We start from the raw sequence: 23,779 nt of genomic DNA, 5'->3' as shown, positions 1-23,779 counted from the left end.
CAGATACAGTCTGACGCCTGTGGATAATTCTAAGGTAGAGAATCTGCGGCTACAAGTTTGTATCAGCTACATTAATTCAAAATGATGTTGCCTCTAATTTTAGATTAGATTTCCTTTTTACCGTGGCCTAAGCAAGAACTGCACCTACATAATTTAGAATTGCGCAATTAAATGATGTGCAAGCATTTACTATTGGCATTTGAATATATAAACATGTAAATAATCATATACAAATGTAGAGGTGATTTATCTGTGAGAAAAGGGTCAGATGTGACTGTACTCTTCCAAATGGCAAAATAGCCCTGTTTTATGAAGGGATTCACTACCATTATAAAACCCTATATTGCTCCCCATATTGCTCAATGACTTGGACCAATGTTAGATTACTGCAAATCATCAAGCAACAACAGGCACCAATACTGGGCCAGTTATTTACTATTTTTCTTCATTATTTTGAGTCAAGTCTTCCTTATCACATTCCTTACTCTACGAGAGGGTGAAATGTGATAAGAAAATTGACAAAGCAGTAAAAGCCTTTATGTAGCTTGCTACTCCACGTCCTGCAGCTGTTCAATATCTAATACTGTCATAGATTCAAAATTTCTGATGCAACCTTTAGCAAAGTTAAATACATGTCTGAATTGTGCGTGAAACCATGAGGAGCCCTGTATGTTCAACAATGTAATTTTAGCTACAGTAGAAACAACATATGCATGCATTGCCACTGTCATAAGATCTCTTTAGACACCTTTTAGTTGTCAGTGTATTAAATCAGTGTATTAAATTGGTGCTGATATGTCCCATAATTGGTTAAAAAAAACTTTACATTCCTTATGGTCATACAGTATAATGAATAACTTAGAATCACAAAATGTCAAATTAAAAGCATTTAATGCCTAATTGGATAGCACATAACATACAGGTATCAAGTTGAATTTTTAATTCAGTGATAAAGGTACTAACCAATCTACAATATTCAAAGCTATACTTAAATAAACCCTCAATACCAAACAAGGAAACATGAAAAGTTTTCCTAAATGTATATTTTAAAGGAGTCAGTGTAATAGCAAGCACATACTTCTTTCAATGCGATGTCTCTTCCATGTTTTCATGGAGTAAAGACTGTTCTTTACTTCATACAAAGCTATCATGAACCTAAAATTTCTATTAAAATCTATACAGGATTTCCTCCAATAAAGCTTTACACTTTCACTGCCTGCATTCATTTTCTAATGAAAACTTGTAACGAACATTTTAAGATTTCTTCTTTTTTTTTGTACAATACAAGTACTCAAGGTGAGTATCTGTTGAGCATGACCTAAGTAAGCCTTATAATTCTCTTAAGTGAGACCCCGAAAACAAGAAAGAGCTTGCAGAAAGACGAAAAAAGGATGCGAACAGAAGACATGGCTAATCAATGTAAAAATACAAACAAACAGAAAGAAACAAAAGCCACTGCAAAAATATAAAAACAAGAAAAGCAAGGTCAAACTTATTTAGATCTCTTGTACTCCTGAGTTTAGGATCATGGTTAAAAGTTCAACTGGAGCAAGGACGTAGCAATCTCGTCAACTTGAACCAGATGTGTTCTGACCTCCCAATCACTTGCTCGACCAGCAATGAAGAGAAACAAATGTCAAAAGCCACACTGTTAAGCAAATGTCACAGCAAAAAAGATAAGGTCCAAACCGCATCTGAGAAATTGCATTAAGCCTGCAAATGAAGATTGCAATCCAAGCATTTCATGCAATGACTACAGGAAAGAGCAGCACATCAAAAAGATTGGTCTTACATTTGGCGATGGCTCGATTTGTTCATATTTTATATCTTCTTTTCCATTTGCTTCCGACTCTTTCAGTTGGTATGATCTGCCTTCAATGAAAGTAATATAGTCTTTATAAGAGCATAATGGGCCTGCCAGGATACCCATGAAATTACAGTTGTAACTTAAATACTCCAGTAGACTTGGCATGCGTCTGCAATTCAAAGATAAGCAATCTGTGAGATATATGCTTCAAAAGATTGGCTGAAAGGAATAATCACTCTTCTTTTTAGTTCTGATCTAAACGTTTTTATATTTACCAAAGATGCACATACATGGATAAAAACTGTTGTACACCCCTCAGCACAGGATGTCACAATAGCATGGCTTACAGGTAATTTACACAATTTAATACACCTTTATATAGTATTAACAAATACATAGTGAACACAAAGAATTGTACAACAAAACATTAAAAAAATATTTCTTGCAATCTAAGGCACAGTGAAGTAGCATTGAGCTTTGAAGAGAGCAGAATAATACATATAAGGTGATGAGAATAATGAGTCTACAAACATTTTTTGCAGTACTTCGTAATTTTCAAGTCAAAGAAAGTATGAAGTAAACTACCTGGACTTGATTACACTGGGGTTGCAAACCTTGGTCATACACCCCAAAGAAAAGAAGCACAATGGCACATGTGCTTACTACAGGAGCTTGGGTGTGCCCCCCGAGCCGAATGCTCAGCGTTTCTCTGCAGGTAGCCCTCCTGATCCTGATCTGTGGGGTACGGGTATGACTTTGCTTGACGGACCATAATCGGGACCTACAGGACCACCCCTCTTGGGGCCAAATTAACAATTTCCTGCACAGACCGTGGTAATGGACCCATGTCACATTAGCTGTTTCCTTGAGCCTGCCTTTGGAGGGTCCCAAAATAACTATATGACACCTCCTGGATGTTGCACCATTTATTTATTTATTTTTTCAGCTTGTAAAGCGCGACAGCTACCCAAAAAGGGTTTCCCGGCGCTAAAATGAAGGTTAGCGTAGCGTACGGTAAAAGGAAAATTACTGGTTAAATAACAAGGTCTTGACTGCCTTCCGTAATAGCATTCCCTCCTGGGCAGTTTTGCTTGTGCGGCTGTATTTTAGTGCTGGCACAAGGGGAAAGGGATCCTCAGTTGCATGGGGACACATCTCATGCAAATGAAAGAGCACCTACTGTAAGCTGCACCAGCACCAGCTTTGCACAAATGAATGGTTATAAAGAATGGGCCGCAGAACATTTGCAGCCTTTACAGTAGCGTCATAGTGACCCGGTGGTGGAAAAGCAGGCATACATGTTTGCCGGGCTTCTGAGGCACTTTTCTTTATCCAGCCCCCAGTGTTATGTATACTTCCTGAATGTGTACTTATATGCACGCAGACATGTTATACATATAACAAAATAATGATACGAGCACTAGGAGGTAGTGTAATAGCATAGGCATGCGCATGAAAGGTAGACACAAGTAAATCACGTTGAACACCCCCTCATGCAGTATGATGAGAAAGTGAAAAAACAATCCCTGTTGATACTTATTTTCTTTCTGTTTTAATTTCTTGTTTGAGTTTTGCTCCCTTCGCATCAGAATCCTTTCACTATCTACAATTGTTCATGAACACATTAATTATCTCTGTCATGTTTTACGGCCCTACCAATCCTAACTTTGTACTACGTCAATACAGCGTTCTCATCTCTAACCAACACAGTTTACACTGATAACAACTCAGTTATATACGTTCATCATGAGGACATTTCATGATAGGGGGCAAAAGTATATCCCTTTTGGATCCACAGTCTACCACCAGCAGAGACCGCATTGATCCTTGATCTAAACTGAAAGTTGGAAATGTCTCTCTTGCACTCACCCACAGATCAGGTTGTATTCTTAGGTGATGTGAGGTGAGCTATCAATCACCATTCAATCTGGATTTATATTTTCCCCACAGTTACCCAAGTGTTATTTGCTCATGAAAATCTCATGCAATTTTGATTGAAATGCACAATGGGCACGAAATAATATCATGTGCTTAAAGGCACTGATTACAGGTAGAGCCGAAATACTCTGTCATTGAGCAGGAGGAATTGGCCATGTTTTAAGCAACGTTTTGCTTCTGTAAGTGTGGGGTGTACAATAAAAGATATAAGCCGTTGGTACACCTCTTCACAAAGCAAAATGCGGTGTTTGCTACTGCTAGGATTGTGAAGTGTATTTCTGAACCACAGGACTACACTTTTGCTATGAGTTTCTGGCTAGGAAGTTTTGTCCAGTTGGCTGGCTGTCATGATTGGATGCATACCAGGAACCAATGCGGGAAATGTAGTCAAGGAGCATGAATGGAAAAATTAATGGCTATAGTGTATCAGTGGAGTCACAGATCTGGCCATCATATTACCTAAGAATATGTTAATGAACTGGAGAGTTGCAAGGCAGAGGGTAGAAGGGTGCAAGGCAGAGGGGGTAGAAGGGTGCAAGGCAGAGGGGGTAGAAGGGTGCAAGGCAGAGGGGGTAGAAGGGTGCAAGGCAGAGGGGGTAGAAGGGTGCAAGGCAGAGGGGGTAGAAGGGTGTAAGGCAGAGGGGAGAAGGGTGCAAGGCAGAGGGGAGAAGGGTGCAAGGCGGAGGCGAGAAGGGTGCAAGGCAGAGCGGAGAAGGGTGCAAGGCAGAGCGGAGAAGGGTGCAAGGCAGAGCGGAGAAGGGTGCAAGGCAGAGCGGAGAAGGGTGCAAGGCAGAGCGGAGAATGGTGCAAGGCAGAGCGGAGAATGGTGCAAGGCAGAGGGGGTAGAAGGATGCAGCTGCGTCCACTTCACCTTCAAGAGAACGACGACCCACCAACACCAGCAACACACCGCCCGCAGAAGCTGGAACAAGATCACAGCAGACCAGCTCGCCACCTCCTTGAGCCAACACCCTCCTGCCAGCTCGGCGAACCCTAGCCAGGCCGCCGATAACATCACGAAGTGGATCAGCAACTGCGCGGACGAACTCGCCCCGCTGAGGACCCCGCCTAGCAGACCCGGCAGCAAGAAGGCCCCATGGTTCACCGACGAACTCAAGAGCTCCAAGAAGACCTGCCGAGCCCTCGAGAAAGTCTGGAAAAGGGAACCGACACCGGACAACAGGACCTCCTACAAACTTGCCACCCGGAAACACCACCAGCTAATCCGCGCCGCCAAGAGAACAGCATTCAAGGACCGGTTGGACAACAACGCACACAACAGCAAGGAACTCTTCAACATCGTGAAAGAGCTCTCCAACCCCAGCGCAGGAAACAACGACATCACCCCATCACAAGACCTCTGCAACTCCCTCGCCTCATACTTCCACAACAAGATCACGGACATACACAGCAGTTTCAACAACCAACCAACGCACACCACGACCGACCAGCCACCCCCCCCCACCACCACCCTCCACGCCTGGACCCCGATCAGCACCGAAGACACCATCCGCACGATGAACTCCATCCACTCCGGATCACCAACCGACCCCTGCCCTCACCACGTCTTCAACAAGGCCGACGCTGTCATCGCACCCCACCTGCGAGACATCATCAACACATCCTTCGACACCGCCATCTTCCCTGAAAGCTGGAAACACGCCGAACTCAGCGCTCTACTCAAGAAACCAACAGCGGACCCCACCGACCTCAAGAATTACCGCCCCATCTCGCTTCTCCCGTTTCCAGCCAAAGTCATCGAGAAGACCGTCAACAAGCAGATGGCCGCCTTCCTCGAGACGAACGGATCCCTCGACCCCTCACAGTCCGGCTTCCGAGCCAAACACAGCACCGAGACCGCCCTCATCGCCGCCACCGATGACATCCGAGCCCTGATGGACAATGGAGAAACAGCGGCCCTCATCCTCCTAGACCTCTCCGCGGCATTCGACACGGTCTGCCACCGCACCCTAATACAGCGCCTCAGCAACATCGGAATCCAGGACAAGGCGCTGGAATGGATCATCTCCTTCCTCGACGGAAGAACACAGCGAGTCCGCCTACCACCGTACAAGTCAGAGGCCTCCAAAGTCATCTGCGGCGTCCCCCAAGGATCATCCCTGAGCCCCACCCTCTTCAACGTCTACATGAGCCCCCTCGCGGCCATCGTACGCAAACACCACCTCAGCATCATCTCCTACGCCGACGACACCCAGCTGATCCTCTCCCTGACCAACGACCCCGCCGCCGCCAGAGCCAATCTGCACGAAGGGATGAAAGAGGTAGCCGAGTGGATGACGACCAGCCGCCTGAAACTGAACTCGGACAAGACGGAGGTCCTCATCCTGGGCTCCTCACCCTCCGCCTGGGACGACTCCTGGTGGCCTCCCGCCCTGGGCACCGCACCCAAACCGACAGACCATGCACGAAACCTGGGCTTCATCCTGGACTCCTCCCTCTCCATGACCAGGCAAGTCAACAGCGTCTCCTCGGCGTGCTTCAACATCCTACGCATGCTACGGAAGATCTTCTGGTGGATCCCCACAGAGACCAGGAAGACCGTCACCCAGGCCCTCGTCACCAGCCGACTGGACTACGGCAACGCCCTCTACGCCGGGACCACCGCCAAGCTCCAGAAGAGACTCCAGCGGATCCAAAACGCCTCAGCCAGACTCATCCTCGACATCCCACGATACAGCCACATCTCCGGACACCTGAGAGACCTTCACTGGCTCCCCATCAACAAGAGAATCACCTTCCGCCTCCTCACCCACGCACACAAAGCCCTACACGACCAAGGCCCGAGCTACCTCAACAGCCGAGTCAACTTCTACGCTCCCAAACGCCACCTCCGATCAGCCAACCACGCCCTCGCCGCCGTCCCCCGCATCCGAAGAGCGACTACAGGAGGAAGGTCCTTCTCCTACCTGGCCGCCAAGACCTGGAACTCCCTCCCGTCCGACCTGCGCCTGACCCAAGACCACCTCTCCTTCAGGAAGAAGCTGAAGACCTGGCTGTTCGAGCAGTAGCGGCACCCCCCCCCCCCCAAGCGCCTTGAGACCCTACGGGTATGTAGCGCGCTTTACAAGTGTCACTGATTGATTGATTGATATATCCACATCAGAGCCAGGCATTGTGTAGAGAGGAGGCCAGAGGCCTCAAGAGGCATTTAATAGCCAACAAATGGAATGCCATTCTAGCACACCTTGAAAACTTGGGTAAAGACAATACTTTTCCACCATAGCATGGGGCAGCATGGATTAATGTTCTTCTGGCATAGGTCGGTTAACTAAATTCTTTTGATCCTCAGGAACTCGCCAAAAGGAATGTTATTGATCAAACTGTTTTGATGAAAGCTTTCAGCATGTAGCACAGCATTGGTTGCGGTACACTTGCGGTGTAGGGTGGTTTGTACTTCGTTATTCTGGATATATATTTCCGTGTCCAGGAAGACGACCCGTTCCTCACTAATCTCAAAGGTGAATTTCAAATTATAGTTTGAATTGTTCAATATTTCAAAATATTCAGAGAACTCATCTTTGGTGCCATCCCAAATCAAAAATAAATCGTCTATGTACCTCAGCCATGCAATGGTTTTGTTTACAAACCGGTCATTTTCATGCCTCCACGCCCATGTCATTTGAATTTGTTCCAAAAAAGAAGAATGTGATAAACATCAACAAAATGCAGTACAGCGTTTTAGAAAACGAAAATATAAGATGGGTAATATTGAAAAATCAATGAAAAGAACAGAAACATTACAGAGACACGATTTGCTGAAACAAAAAAGTCCTGAGACTGAGGAAAATAAAATCCGCATGATAACTACCTATTCCACGGCCAATCACCAACTAATGAGGATCATGCGCAAAAACTGGCACATCCTACATATGGATGAAACGACGGCAAAAATAGTGGGGGATCATCCTAATATAACCTATCGACGAGCTACAAATTTAAGGGACAAATTGGTGCATAGTCATTTTCAACCACCAAAGAAACGAGATGATTGGCTGAAACCAAAAGGATTTTTCAAGTGTTCAAATTGCAAGGTATGTGCTATTGCCCAAAACACCAAAGAAATACGAATGGCAAATAACCGCATTTGGAAAATTCAACAACTGATCAACTGTAAAAGCCAATTTGTGATCTACATCATAGAGTGTCCTTGCTCGCTCAGGTATGTGGGCAGCACAATATGCGAGCTGAAGAAACGCATCTTGGAGCATGTCAGAGCCACTATCAACACAGACAGAGCCAACGCAATAGCCAGGCATATGGAGAAAGAACACTCGAATAATTGGAAAGACCTAAAATTTTACGCTGTGGAATCGGTTGGAACGCACCCCAGAGGGGGGGACCGTGAATTAATCCTCAGGCAGAAGGAAGCAAAGCATATCATTAACTTTCGTACCTTAACCCCGTATGGGCTGAATCAGGACGAGGAGTTACATTACCATCTGTAAATCAAAGGACAATTGAGAGAAGATGCTGAGGGCAAATACTAGACTTTTTCTCATATAACTGTATCACTTTTTAATTCACTTGTTTTAATTTAATTGTGATTCACGGTGTGCACTGAATGAGAAATTATATAAGGGTGGATAATAATAAGGGAACGCGCCTAGCTTTTGAAAAATGAATGGGGATCGGCCAGATTAGATACCCACCAGAGGGTAAGAATAGAATGAAACTCCCCATTACAGTTTATTCAAATCTGAATTGGCGCCTAACACCCACTGGAGGGTGTGAGTTTGTGTTTATTGGCGGTGAGCCAGAATTGTGACAAATAGAGTGTGAGTGTTATATTACAAAAAGAGGGATAAATATAATGCATCCACAATGAATAATTGGAGATCGCGATATAACAGTTATTTTGCATGTCACCGCTGAAATTATATTTAAGCATGAAATCAAAGCATGTTAGAAATTGAGGCCAAATGCGTCCCTTTCAGGAATAACTACAAGCACCACAATGCACAGGGAAAATAACAGGATGTGAGGTCACAAGTAGTTGCTAATGTTTTTTTAAAAATGTCATGAAAAAATTGTGGTTCCATGTCAGTCTCGTGAGCAAGGTCTTGGTTAAGACTGAAACGCGTAGAGTTGCTGCTGGCTGAGCTGTGATGATTAAACAAACTTAAACCACCGAATTGGGAGTAATCACTGTGTTGAAAAAAACGATTCCGGAGTGCAAGAGCAAACTTCTCTATGGAGAAAACCAGGAATGTATTTTGACGGCGGGGCCCTGCCGTGGCTCGATTGCACAGTCTAAGAGCGCCTAACATAACCTGAACCCGGGCTAAAGGAGAAAAGATATATATATATATATATAAAAATGGGATGTTCCCTGTAAATGTAAACTGTAATATTTTTATATATATATATATATATATATATATATATATATATATATATATATATATATATATATATATATATATATATATATATATATATATATATATATATATATATATATTTATATATATATATATTAAGGTCCACAGAACTGCCACAATGTATTCCGGCCAGCCAGGTCGGGGGGAGCACCGCCGCACAGCATGCGGCTCCGTGGCTGTCTTTGGTGATAGCATTACGGGACTACCAGGCGAGTGGCAGAATGGGGGAAGCCACCTTTGACACACCCATGTAAGATAAACTTTATTGAACAAGGAAGTGCTGCCAGCTCACATGAGTTTGATTTGGACTACCAATCCCAGGATACATTGCTGATACTCACCTGAGTTTGATTGTATTGATTGTAAGCAAAAGTAAAGGGTATTTATTGGCTAGTCACGCGTTGGCACTTCTTTGTTTGCAGCGAACCTCTGATGAAGGCGGAGCCAGAAACGCGTCAGGTGCTGCGGGCGCAGGCTGTGTGAAAGACCTTCCCTGACCCTATGAACGCCTAATGAGAGTGCTCCCTGCAAGTGGCAGTTCTGTGGACCTTTATATATATATATATATATATATATATATATATATATATATATATATATATATATATATATATATTCACTGAAAAAACCATAGGTTATAGACCATATATAGTTAGGAATTAGCATTTACAAAACCTTGAAAATTCACTGAAAAAACCATAGGTTATAGACCATATATAGTTAGGAATTAGCATTTAAAAAACCTTATTTTACTCACACAAAACCATTGAAATTCCATATATAGTTAGTTGCACTAACTATATATCGCGCACCCGCAATCCACTGCTGATGATGTCACATATTACATCATTCATGACATGGTCAGTGACATCACTGATGACATCTCAAATGACATCACTGATGACATCACTGATGACATCATCGAGTGACTGTGTGTTTCTGTAAAGTTTAAATATGTTTTACATATTGAAGAATGAGTAGATGTATAAGTGTCTGGACGAAGGATTTAGTAGGTGCATGACTGAATGTATGAGTGAGTGATTAAATGTGTCTCACTGAGAGCATGGGTTAGTGACTAAACTGTCTTAATTTGTGCATCATTATTTCTGTTGTTCTGTAAACTGCTGCATGTGTTGATCAGTAGCTATATGATTAACTATATGGGTTATTGATTGATTGTCCAAGTATTTGTATGGGAGACAGTGTGTGTGTGGCTGGCTGGGAGGTGTGTGACTCTGCAGATCAATGTGTACTTGTATCAATGATTGTATAAGAAAGTAAGTATGTGTTAGTATATGTTTGAAAATGTAAGGTGCTCTATGTTTAACTGTATAGACAAGAAAATGGAAGTGTGATTGATTCTTTACAGGACTGACTAGGTGTGTGAGTAACTCCATGGATGAGTGGCAGAGTGTGAGTGTCTGTATAGGTGTATGAGTGCATATGATAGTGTTGTAAAGATGAGTGATTGTATGTATGAATGATTGTATGGGTGAATGAGTGAATGTGTGTGTAGACGTAGGAATCAGTGAGTGCGTATGTAGTAACTAGTATTGGTGTGTCAATGGCTTCAAAAATTATACTCTGTATTTAACACTGGGTGAAACAGAGGTTATATTAAAATGTGAGGAGATGCATTGTATTGTCACATGAATGATATCATCAGTGATGTGGTCATTGATGTCAAATGAGATGTCATCAGTGATGTCATCAGTGATGTCATTTGAGATGTCATCAGTGATGTCATCAGTGATGTCACTGACCATGTCATGAATGATGTAATATGTGACATCATCAGCAGTGGATTGCGGGTGCGCGATATATAGTTAGTGCAACTAACTATATATGGAATTTCAATGGTTTTGTGTGAGTAAAATAAGGTTTTTTAAATGCTAATTCCTAACTATATATGGTCTATAACCTATGGTTTTTTCAGTGAATTTTCAAGGTTTTGTAAATACTAATTCCTAACTATATATGGTCTATAACCTATGGTTTTTTCAGTGAATTTCAATGGTTTTTTAATAGCAAATATCATAAGCTGTCGAATGTCAAGTACGTGGTAAGTGAAAACATTTTCGTGTTTATGCACACTGATCTGCTTTGAATGGTGCCCCCCCCCCCTCATTTCTATTAGGAGTACTCTCTCTTTGCAGATAGTGAAAGGTAGTTAACGCAGGCCTTTGCCCCCGTTGTAATACGTCGTGCCTGCTTCTCTCTCCATTTGATTGATTGTTATCCAAGCATTTACTGTTTTAGAATTGGTTCTCTTTGGTTCATTCTCTATTTACAAACAAACACAGAGTCGCAATACTCTGTTTAGTCTTTGCAGATAACGAAAAATCGTGTAAAAAAAAAGAAAAGGAATCGAGCAAAATCAGTAGGCCACTAATGGGATCTCTTTTTGACCTCGCTAAAATAGAAACATTAGGAACAACCCCTCATGACAAATACAAAACTAGTGAGATGAACTGAACTCCACACAATGATGGCTGCAAAACAGCTCGGCTCCGCCACCCACCCCGCCCAAAATAACGATAAAGAGCGGCTGCCATGATTGGTTGCGGAATGGCCACGACGGAGCTACGAAATGGTGGTGCTCTCATGCTAACCCCAGCTTCAGTCTGAAACATCCAGAAACACTGTAGACTACCAATTCGATCAGTTCCGGTAGCGCCCCAATGTAACCCGGTAGAGAAGAACTAGCCCTCCCCTCTTTGACTGATGGTTCTTGTTGCCTGTCCCTTCTGTTGTCATTTAACAGAACTATTTAGCCTGCTGAAAGGGGTTGTGTTCCGACCGCTGGTTGGTGGAGACATTTTGACTATATTCTGGACCTGCGTTGTCGCGTAATGCGTCATATGACGCGCCGCGTTAGCGCATCCGGAAGTCATCCGGGGCGCGACGCGCAGCGCGTAACGTAAGCATAACAAGTCATGTGACTTGTTAATAAAACTTTTCATTGGTTCATTTTACTTTTCTTATTCTAATGATGAAAGGCTTGGTCATATGACCTAAAAATTACGCTTTTTATTACTTCCGAACATTATTTTTTCTTAAGTATATGTTATAATGTTCCAGGCTAATGTACTTTCCCGGAAAATTTACAACTGTCCTGCAAGTAAAATATATTCTTTTTTCGAGAAAAAGAGCGTTTCTTCGTCCCATGACGGAGCCGTTGAGCAAAAGAGGGTCGACCTGCTGTCTTAGTCGCCGATACGCCTGAATATGAGATTCTTATCGATCACTTTATGTTGCAGGAGTAGAAAACACAACAGCCCTTGACCATTTATCTTTACTGCGTTCCTGCGTATTATACCTTTTACCCTTCATGTGATTGGTCTGCTTTATTTCACTTGCCTTTTAATGATTCTAAAACAGTGACTATTATTAAAAACTTTACCAATGTATATACTACTACCATGTTTTCTTTTAAAAACCTTTATTGTGAAAATTTCATTATACAAATACGAGCCTATAACCACGTGGGCCAGCCACGGAGCAAACTGTAATCGTATATGATGAGTAGACATTTACACTGTAGAGGAACGTAACGGGCGGGCCATTAGGTTGCAAGAACTAAGGTGTCTAACAGTTGCGGAATCGGTGGACGTACATTTTATAATTAAAATACGACAGGGCCAGTTACAATAAAATTATCTAGATATACATTTGCGGGCAAGTACCATGGGTGACGTTAATTCGAACCTACAATAGTACAGTAATCAATAACACATCACAACTTAATATCAATAGAGATGTCGAAATATTCAATCTATTCTCGTCCCCGCCCGCCATATGCTTCAAAACTGCATACGTATCTCGTGATTTCAAGGTTCTGCAACCAGTACACAACAAGGAGTTACGAGTCCCATTTATTCCGGCGCCATTTTGGGCGAGGACGGGCAGGTCCAGGATATAGTCAAAATGTCTCTACCAACCATCGACTATGATGATGTTCATATGCTGTATTTATTAGAGTAACACTCATCTGTCCACATGAAATTAATTTGCCACAATCTAAACATGTCATTTTAATCTTTCCAAAGTTCTAAATATTTGGGACCATTTCCCTTGCCTCTGATGCTGTCAGTGCCACTTCTTTGATGAATGTACTGGCAGGTCGGGGGTTCTCCTCCAAATCTCTCTTTTATGCAGCACTATAATTAATTGGTGCCACCTCTCCATATGACGATGCATGGTATAGTTACCATAACTATATTTTTTTTCGGTTCCTCTGGAGAGTACATCGTGGCAGATGAAGCGTGTAACGTACCGGGAATTTACCTTTTTTTGCATGTACAGGAAAGGAAAAAAAAAAATCGAGCGTCCGAGTTCTAAAGTGTCCCAGGGCCATTTTAGTAGACCAGGCCCAAATCCAAAGAACAAGCCGCCATTTTGAGAGTCCTGTTGCAGCCGCCTGTCGCTGTAGCATCAAGAGCAGCCGAAACTCAGCTGAATGGCAACTGAAACGGTAAAGGGGCGCCCCACTACAGCAGACGAGCCTCCACCTAGGAAGGCCCGTTCACGCCGCCTCCCCCCCCCCCCCCTTCGGGCACCCCACGCCGTTATTCGGAGCAGCATTGTAGGATGGCCACACCAGTGCGGCAACTTGCTAGACATCACCTCGGTGCCATCCGGATCTCGGCGCCCCACTACAGATGAAGTGCCTCTCAACTATGAAACCACCACGGTGCCATCCGGATCTTGGCGCCTTGTGCTGGTTCCGGCCTATTCACACATCGGTCCGCAAAGGTCTCTTTACCCAAGAAGCATAAAGCAAGAATGTCGCCACAAGGACGTCCCATTGTGTCGGGCATAGGATCAGTATTGGAACCTCCGTCACAGTTTGTGGATTATTACCTGAAACCCCTGGTTCAAAGAACACCAACGTATCCAAAGGACACTCTAGATATCCTTTGGCTGTTGGATACTGTACACCATCGAACAAATACTATTCAGAATTAAATGTGTGTTCCAAACACCAAGGCCTCTTATTATGGAATGCTGTAAACTAGCCCGGATGAAAAATTACTTCAAATACGATGAGACATTAAACTTACAAGTTCATGGGGCTTCTATGGGCAGAACATATGCCCCAAGTCTGGCTGCTCTGTATGTTAGTATCTTTGAGGAGAAACATTTCTTGTGCAATGAGAACCCCTTCATAGAACACATTGTCTTGTGAAGAAGAAACCAAAGAGAAGGCACAAGAATTTCGGACTTGGATCAAAACACTGGACGAATTTCTGAGATTCACAAGCACTCTAAGTAAGAGTAGCCTCACATTCGTGCACATTACTATATTTGTGGAAAACAATATTCTTCACACCAAGACCTACCATAAACCCTCAGGCGAAAACAATATGCTCTTATTTGACAGTTTCCACCCACATCCTCTGAAGGAGAATTTACCCTATAATCAATATCTATGTTTGAAACGCAATTGTAGCAGCAATCAGGAGTTCAAAGAACAGGCCAAAACACTAACTGACAATCTGGAGTCAAGAAACTAATCAACACATATCAATAAATGCTACAAACGTGCTAAGAATCAGCACAGGGAAATTTTACTGCAGGAAAAACAAAAGACAAACAGTCAAGATCTCGTCACAACGTACAGTTCCACATCAAACCAAGTGAAGAAGTTGATCAAAAAGAATTGGAGCATTATCAACATAGGCACCTTCAATTGACTGCAACCCAGATTTGCCTACAAAAGAGAGAAAAACATTTAAGACATATTGGTGCATACCAGCCCAAAGAAGAGGTAGATAAGACAGAACACCGTCACAACAGCCTGGGGTCTGACACCTATTGTGGGCCACTATCCTTGCGGGAATTGTTTAGTGGGCTATTTATTTATTTATAGTCTTATATAGCACGAACGTGCCCCATGAGGGTATCAGAGCGCTTTACAGTATAAGAATAACAATGGAAGAGGTAGTCAACGCAAACAAAATGTCAGTTTGTCATAATAGAAATATAAATGAAAAGTATATACATAGAAAAAGTAAAGGACCAGCATTAGAATCTGCAGAACAACGTGCATTAGACAGTTACTAGACTTTAGGACATTGTGCTATCAGCCAAACATATTCCTAGATCGATTAGAGGTGGATATATAAAAGTAAAAATTATCAAACAGATCTACATCCACCGAAACATTAATCTGCAAACAATTGTAGAGCAGCAGGGGTTGTGATGAAAAGACATACAATCAAATACAACCCATAATTAAACTTAGGACATGAATGTGTTCATTAATAGACTTTTTACTTCCTTTTTAGGTCTCGGCTAGAAGCGAGCGAAGCTCGCTCTCGCCAAAGACCTATAGTTAGCGTGTCAGCTTTCGCCAGCTTTCCAGGAGGACAGCACTGGCCGCGCGCGGCGATTTGTTAAGGTCACGCGCACGAGAACGCGCTCGCGGCCAGGTGCTGTCCTCCTCGAAAGCTGCCTCCCTTCCCCGTGCAGGGCGGGCCGCCGCGCTGCCTGCGGCGACCCGGAAGCATTGTTTTTATCTGTTTCCCGGTTCCTTTGCCAGCCTCTCTGTCCGATTCCTTGAGAGGTCTGAGGAACCCCTTCCTGCGCAACATCCTGTCCGTGTTTTCTTCATTGTTCGGGCCACCATTTGAGCTTATTACATGGTGCACGATTTCTGGACTGGAAACGGAATCGAAGTAGGTCACATAAATGCTTTGACACTATTGCCAAAGTTAAATAGTGAAAGGCGTTTAACAAGGTTAATGTTCTGGTATGTTTTGATTTTTTTTCTTTGCATTTACTTGAATAAAAGGAGCTTTATGAACCCGCATGAAGAAGTTATGCCGTTTTCTTGAACGTCAAACTGTACCTCCAAAATCCAACAGCCGATTCAGTTGTATATGTAAAAGTTTCCGTTCTGCGATAGCACTTTCCCAAATCGTGATAATAATCTTGGTTAGTACAAAATAAATGTACACAGTCCCTTGCTTCGTGCAAACTGTTGTTCGCCTAGCTAGCTTTAAATGTTGAGTTGTGGACTCTGTCACATGGCCAGACACAAACAGTGATTTCTTGGCCATCTTCCCTGACTTGTGGCCTAGCGCCTTTATGATGGTTTTGAAATATCTCCAGCCCCACCCCTCCTAACACACACACACACACGCGCACGCACGCACGCACGCTCGCTCACTCACTCCCCCACCCCCTTAATTTGGCTCTTCTAACCTCATACCAAGGTGCTATATCACCGAGCATTCCAACATCAAGTGTAGTCCACGTATTCTGAATCTGTTCTATGGTCTCTTGAACCTAGGATCATGCTAAAAAAAAAATACAAATTGAAGGGAAAATATTTCTTCTCTATTCTACCATATCTAAGAACTTGCTGACCTCGTGAAGGTACCAACCAGGAGAGCGGATGCTAGTTTTGTTTGTTGCTTTAATCATCAAATGTGTGTACTATTTACTTGCTGAGGTCAGACTGACAGGCTTTCATTGACGTGTTCTGTAATTGGTTCTTTGCAGCTGATATAATTTTATTTTGCTCAACAGCATTGTTGCATTTGAGTTTATTGTGGCTCAATTTGCATCACAAGACAAATCCTGGCAGCGCTTCCCCAAAAAGCGATTTGCCCTTAGGTCTGACGGACCATGCCAGTAGAATGATTCGCGATTGTTTTTAAACCGGCCTTTTCTTATTTTTATTCCACGATAATGTTTGGGCTATTTACTTGCCTTGGACTCTGGCAAAGCATTGTCATTTACAATGCCAGTAACTCAAACTTTAATGCTGCGAGACCTATTGCATTGTAAATGCTTGTTGAATACAGTAAAGGAGGTGATTCCACGCACGAGGGGAGGTAGAGAATTCCAAATCTTTGGAGCAATCCCTGAGAAAGCTCTACAGCCTGTTCTCTTCTTCCGGAAGGTTTGAGGTTTCAGAAGTAGAGTGCTCGCACTTCGTAGTTGTTTACAGCCTCCTGATTTTTCCATCTTTAGTGCCAAGTAGCTGGGTGTATTGTTGTGAATTGCTTTGTGCGTCATGCACGCCACTTTAAGGTGTATTCTTGCTTCATAAGGCAACCAGTTCAGTGCTTTCAAGGTTGGTGAAATGTGACTGTTTCTTTTTGTTCCTGATACCAGTCTAGCCGCAGCATTCAGTGCTGCTCTTAAAGGTGTTAGCCTGTATTTAGGGAGACCTGAGAGGGTAGTGCTTCCGTAGACTAGTCTTGGTAGTACGAGAGCTTGTACAGCTACCTTTAAGTCAGCCTGAGGGAGGAAGGGTTTAAGTTTCCTTAATATACTCATTTTGTGATTAGCTCCCTTGGTGGCAGTACAGATGTGCGACTGCATACTCAGATGTTTGTCAATGGTGACACCTAGGGATTTCGACGAGTCTATGATGAGGGGGACAAAATCAAAGGAGGGTAGGTGTTTTAACCAGAGGTCTATCTTTGGAGTGTAGTATGGAGGGAAGATGAGAATAAATTCCGTTTTTTGGGTGTTCAGCATTAGATGGTTGTTAGTGAGCCAGCTTTGCGTGTTCAGAAGCGTAGTATTAAGAGCAATTAAGTCATCTGGCGGGGTGATTTTAAGGTATAGCTGGGTGTCATCCGAATATAGGTGATATACAATGTTCGCAGAATTCAAAGCATTTGCCAGAGGTTCCATTAGCAGATTGAAGAGAATGGGTGAGAGGGCAGATCCCAGAGGCACACCAAGAGTGACCATGGATGGTTGCGAGAGTGAATTCCTCATCTTGAATCTTTGAGATCTGTTATTCAGGAAGGAGGAGAACCACTGTAGCACAGTGCCCGAAAGGCCCATCCTTCTTTTCAATAGGGCCAGGAGCTTGTCATGCTTGACCGTATCAAAGGCGGAAGACAGATCAAGAAGTATCAAAAGGCACGATTCATTTGGATCAAGCATGACTAGTATATCATCCATAATGTGCGTGAGTGCAGATTCTGTGCTGTGTCCACTTCGGAAGCCCGATTAGTGGCTGTCTGAGAGGTTGAAGTTCTCAATGTGATTACATAATTGTATTTGAACACATTTCTCCAATAATTTAGCCTAGGTGGGGATATTGGTTATAGGACGGTAGTTGTTAGGATCAGATGGAGGCGTCAGCCTGCTTTAGTATAGTGGTGACCGGTCCTATTTTAAGACAATCCGGGATGACACCTTGAATCAGGGAGGCGTTTACAATTTTAGACCGTAATGGTAGTATAGAGGTTTTTTAAAACTTGAAAAGGGCAGGTGGCAAGGGATCCGAGAAATGATTGGAAGGGTTGATTGCTTGGAGAGTGTTGTAGATAGTTTGTTGAGAGATTAGCGAGAAGGTGTGCCAAGAGGCATTGTTTTTTGTGACTTCCCTTGGGTTAATAAAAATTTAAATGAACTTCAGATAAACCGTTCAATTTGGGATCTAGTGCCATAGGTGCAATAGTGCAATAGTTCGTCTTTTCATGGAAGAAATTGGCAAGCACGTCACATGTTGGAGTGGCCAGGTCATTTAACTCACTGTAGTTGGTTGTATTGCAAGATTGTTGCTTGATGATTTCAAAGAGTTTTTTTGGTCGGTTGCTTGCTTGGTTCAGCTGAGTTCGGAACAAGTCTGCCTTTGCCTTAAGAATCTTCCTATTATACGAATTCCTTAACTTTCTAAGATGCTCCAGGTTGAGAGTGTTAGGAGCCGATTTCCAAAGATGTTCAGCGGCTCTTAGCTGTCTACGTTCCAAGTTCAGGTCTTCATTGAACCAAGGCTTGGAAATCTTAATGGAGACATTTGTTTCCTGTAGCTGCACTGTGGAGTCCAGAGTTTCGAGTAGCTTGTTGTTGTAGAAGGTTGTAAGCTCATGAACATCAGTTATGTCCATCATGAGGGTCAGAGCAGAGTTGCACTGGTTTACCAAGGAGATGGGATTGATATTTTGCATATTCCGTTTCCATTGGTTTAACTTTGAGGGTTGTCCTCTTTTATGCATAACTTCGGTATTGATGGAGAAGGGGATGCAGTAATGATCAGACCAATCGCAGGGTGTGATGGATTCCAGTAGGATGATGGTAGATTTTGCAATGATGAGGTTTAAAGTCTCTCCCTTGTTATGCGTTGGGCTGTCACAGAATTGAGATAATTCCTGCTCTGACAGAAATTCTTTAAAACAGCCTACAATATGATAATTTGCATTATTCCAGTGGAGGTTGAAATCACCTAAGAAAATATGAGGGACTAGGGAGTTGGAAGCCATGATCTCCATAATCTCATCAATACAAGTCAGATTATCACCTGGGGGGTGGTAAAATATGTGTAACTTACAAGTGATACGCTTAGAATCTGAGATATTGATGCACAGATAATCGCATGAAGATAGTTCAATGGAATCAGCTTGTTTGACTGATAGTGAGTTACGATAAATGCAGGCTACCTCTCCACCAAGTTTCCTAATCCTATCAAGTCGAATTAAATCATGGGAGGGAGGAACCAGTAAATCGAGAATGGGAGATGAGGAGCTATTTAGCCAAGTTTTGTCATCTAAAATGAGATTGAAGATATCAGTAGCATGTTTGCTAGCAGATCTACAATTTAAAAGTCCATACTTCAGCTTGTTGAACGAGGGGATTGAAGCAGTCAGTACTAGATTGATATTTGTAAGATTATCTCTGGTAACAACTCTGTTATTAAGTGTAGGTTATCTGAGGGGGTTGGTTACAATGGATTGAATAGCGCTGCAATGAGACTTACTATTGTCAGAGTCCAGGGCATAGGATATAAGAAGGTCATCAATGTCGCTGTCGGAAAGATGATCGCTTGGTCTCTTTGAACCAGAGACGGAAGCGATATTTGTACGATTGGGAGAGTCTGAAAAGGTGTATTAAGAGGGAGGCGTTAAGGAGACGTCTTAAGTTTTGGCAGAGAGTGTGATACTATTATGTACTGCTTTCTTGAGAGTAGTGAAAAGTCTGTCAAAGATATCTAGATCCGCATCAGTGGATTGTATAAGAATATTACCATTATCATAAATAGTAATGGTGGCAATTCATAGGATAAAGGTCTGAAGCAATGACCGTCAATTTGATGGCATACGGGGATTTCTTCATTGTGGAAATATAAAACAAAGTGTGGAAGTTATTTCTCCATTGGGCACGTTTATTCATATGGAAGATAAGGTCGTTAGCAACAATGCCCTTGTTAGTGCAGAAGTATGTATCTAAAACAAGAGTCTCCGTATTTTTTACCATAAGACAGTGTTTGAATTTCTTAATTGCATTTTTTTTTTTGTGAGGTTAGCTGGGTAGCAAATGGTGTAGGCATTGTGGCCTGCAGGTTCCAGGTCTAAGGCCATTTTTTTTTTGTAATACGGGGGATTAGCTATATATTCCAGAGGATATAGATTAATAAGGATTAATAAAAGTTAAAAAAAAAAGAGTCTTAATCGGCTAATGTAAAACAAGTCAGATGGAGTTGTAGGATAAAGACAGAGGGGGTGTCTTAACTACAGCTTATAAAAGTCCCTTAATAAGCACTGCAATTGAGAACCTCCTAAATTCCCAATCCTTAAAAAAGATGCGAAGTAATCTAGGAATTTAGACCTGTTTCACTGTTGAAGAGAAAAAAAAACGATAAGAAACACCAAATACAGTTGAGATGAAGTCTTGAACAGGCGCCATTTTAAAGCCAGGCAGCTTGATAGTGAAATTCTAGTCCTGTTTCCATATTTATTACTGAAGGAAAAGAGTCCCAGACAGACGCCATTTTATGGGCAGGCATCCAGCTCTATGTCCAATTCAGGGCTTTTTTTATGCCCGAGAGCAGACCAATTGCCTCCCTAAAAACTCACCTCAATAGGGACAATCAATGGAAAATAGTCAAAGAGTGCACGAGCCAGCATCCCGCTGCATGCACTCCATGGGAGGGTCCAGACCAACGAGAACACGCGAACAGCCCTCCAGCTGCTCCGGACACCAGCATGCTCCCGGGTCGGCTCAGGCGAGCAGTGACAAGTGCGAAAGTCTGTAAAAAGATCCGAGATGCACATACAACAACGATGTACAGCAACGATGCGCAATAAATCAGTGGATTACCACGATGTGGCCAAGAGGGCGAGACCACGTTAAACAGCCCACTTGTAGCTCCCGCCACCAGCAGGCTCCCGGGACGGTACGCGGCAGTGCGGATAGGATGATGCGTGCGGTTGACAATTATCGACACATCAACATAGGACCCCCTCAGCCATGCATGGGATGAGTCGAACTGCGAGCAGGGAGGAGCGGCATGAGGATGCAGTAATCGAGGGGCGGAGCAGGACGGCAGAAGGCGGCCGTCACGGGCGTAGGAGAAGATCATCCACCGATGATTCCCCTGCAAGCCTGCTCACCACGGACCCAACAGAGGCAGGACGCTGCCATTTTAGGGGTCCACCAACCACAACTGAATCATCTGGCATCCAACAGATGCAGAGCAGGGTCCACCCGCAACTCGGAAAAATGCAAGTCCTAGCGTCGCATCAACAGCAGTGGGTCCCGTTCATAGGTCGATGTGCCGTCCAGGAATCAGACGGAATCAGTCCGCCCAGGTCACAGTTTGCAAGGCTGCAGATCGGGGTCGTCGATGGATTCCTGTAGCATTTCAGGTAAGAAGCCATTCATCCCGAGGTATCTATTCAGGGAATCGCCCAGTTTAAGTACCCGGTCCAAGCAGGAGGCAGGCCAGTGTAGGGCTGGTTTAATGAGGGATATCCACCAAAGGTGATCCCAGAAACCAGGAGCTCAGGCTGGAGGCTCTTACACGGCGGCCATCTCTGCCACCAAAACACTAGATCTGAACAATGATCTGAAATGGACCTTAAGGAAACACACCAACTGCAATAGCACGCACTCGTTATATAAATCACGCGTCCTTGCAATTTATGGTATATCGGAATGACCTGCAGAATAATTAAAACCCGCATATATGAGCACAGAAGTAATGCAAGATGCAAGAAATCCACAACAAAGATGAGCAACCACTTCTTAGAAGTAGGACACACTCCAAACGAGTGAGCGCATGAGTGTCTCAGTAGGTTTGTGAGTGGGTGTGTGTGTGTCTGAGCAGGTCTGTGAGTGAGTGTTTTTTAAGCGGGTACATGATTCTCTGAGTTGGTCTGTGAGTGCATGAGTCTGAGTGGGTCTGTGAGTGTGTGCATGAGTGAGTCTGTGAGTGGGTGAGTGAGAGGGTCTGTGAGTGGGTGAGTGAGTCTGAGTGGGTGAGTGAGTCTGTGAATGGGTGCTTGAGTGGGTCTGTGAGAAGGTGTACGAGTCTCTGAGTGGGTCTGTGAGTGCATATGTTTCTGAGTGGGTCTGTGAGTGAGTGCATGAGCCTCAGTGGGTCTGTGAGTGGGTGCATGAGTCTGAGTGGGTCTGTGAGAGGGTGAGTAGGTCTGTGAGTGGGTGTGTGAGCCTGAGTGGGTGTGTGGGTCTGTGAGTGGGTGAATGAGTGCGAGTGGGTTTGGAAGTGGGTGCACAAGTCTCTGAGTGGGTCTTTTAGTCAGTTTGTGAGTCTGAGTGCTCCCTGTTTTGCCCTCTTCTGCTCAGTTTTTCCTTTTCTGCCCTCTGTCCTGCCTTTCCTGCTAGTTTTTCTGCTCCCTGTTTTGCCTTTTCTGTTTAACTGGCCTTTGTTTTCTTTGGGTTTCCTCCTTCAAAAATGGGGAGGGGGCTGCTGTAATTTCTGTCCCGGGAACCCTATGCCCCGGGGCGTGGCCATATTTCCCTAGGTGCCCTGGGCCTACCCAGAGCACCCAGTGTGCTATGGACCATGCGGGGAGAGCCTCAAGACCCCAGCAGTGCCAGCCCGCTTCCCGCCTCCTGTGGGAGCCAGCATTGCTATTTCACACAGGGAGCTGCTGGAAATGCAGCTCTCTGTGCAAGAGCAATAGTTTCATCCATTTTCCTTCATGTATCTCTGCGGGCAGGGAAAGAGATGAAACCTCTGCTTCCAGCATGCAGAAGCCCTTTGACAGCTCCCGCCCGCAGGAACCGGAGCATTTGCTTTTCCTTGGTAGAATTGGTCAGCTTCCGCCAAGCATAAGCAAACAGCTATGTCCCCACCCTGGCCCCTCCTGACAATCGGTTCGGGACGTGGGATGAAATATAAAATGGTAATAAGTAAACATTTTATTTTTAATCTCTGGGGCATTTTGGTTAGTGGGACGACGTTCCTCCACTCAAGCGGAGAAGCCGCCCTGGTCTAACGTGAAGAGTGTGATTAACACTAGAACTTGTTGGTTTGAGGCCTAAACAAATTTGGTTCACTAAAGAGGGCCGGTAAAGATAAACTGATATATAAAATAGTCAGAACTACTGGTGGCCTAGGGTTAATTCAGGGGTTAATTTAGTGTCGAAGAGTCTAAGCCTTGTGGGCAGAGAGCCAAATATTCACAGCGCTGAAGCAAACCGTTGAAAAAACCTTTAAAGAAAAGAGCTGCAAAGAGATTCTTGTCACAAGGCATTACTATGCAAAGCAATAAAATAAGACCCAATGTAAATTGGCATTACTATATCATGGAACCTTTGCACTTGTTGGCAGAAAACTCCCAATTTTTACTTGCATTGATGGAGTTCCAACTGGCTGCTGGTTGAATTTCTACATGATGTCACCACTTGTTAAGTT

At 43.7% G+C, this 23,779-nt stretch overlaps 1 protein-coding gene across 1 annotated transcript in view; it reads right to left on the bottom strand.

Annotated features, from left to right (window-relative positions):
• Positions 1-23,779, bottom strand: part of MBOAT2 (membrane bound glycerophospholipid O-acyltransferase 2) — a 907,083-nt gene that overhangs the window by 122,797 nt on the left and 760,507 nt on the right. Inside the window, exon 7 of the mRNA XM_078647832.1 lies at positions 1,793-1,976. Coding sequence (XP_078503958.1) covers positions 1,793-1,976 — 184 coding nt within the window. The remainder of the gene's footprint in view (positions 1-1,792; positions 1,977-23,779) is intronic.

The sequence above is a fragment of the Lissotriton helveticus genome, chromosome 6, assembly GCF_964261635.1.
Source record: "Lissotriton helveticus chromosome 6, aLisHel1.1, whole genome shotgun sequence".
In the NCBI taxonomy this organism is placed as follows: domain Eukaryota; kingdom Metazoa; phylum Chordata; class Amphibia; order Caudata; family Salamandridae; genus Lissotriton; species Lissotriton helveticus.
Note: the sequence above shows the minus strand (reverse complement) of the source record. Positions and strands in the feature narration are given on the sequence as shown.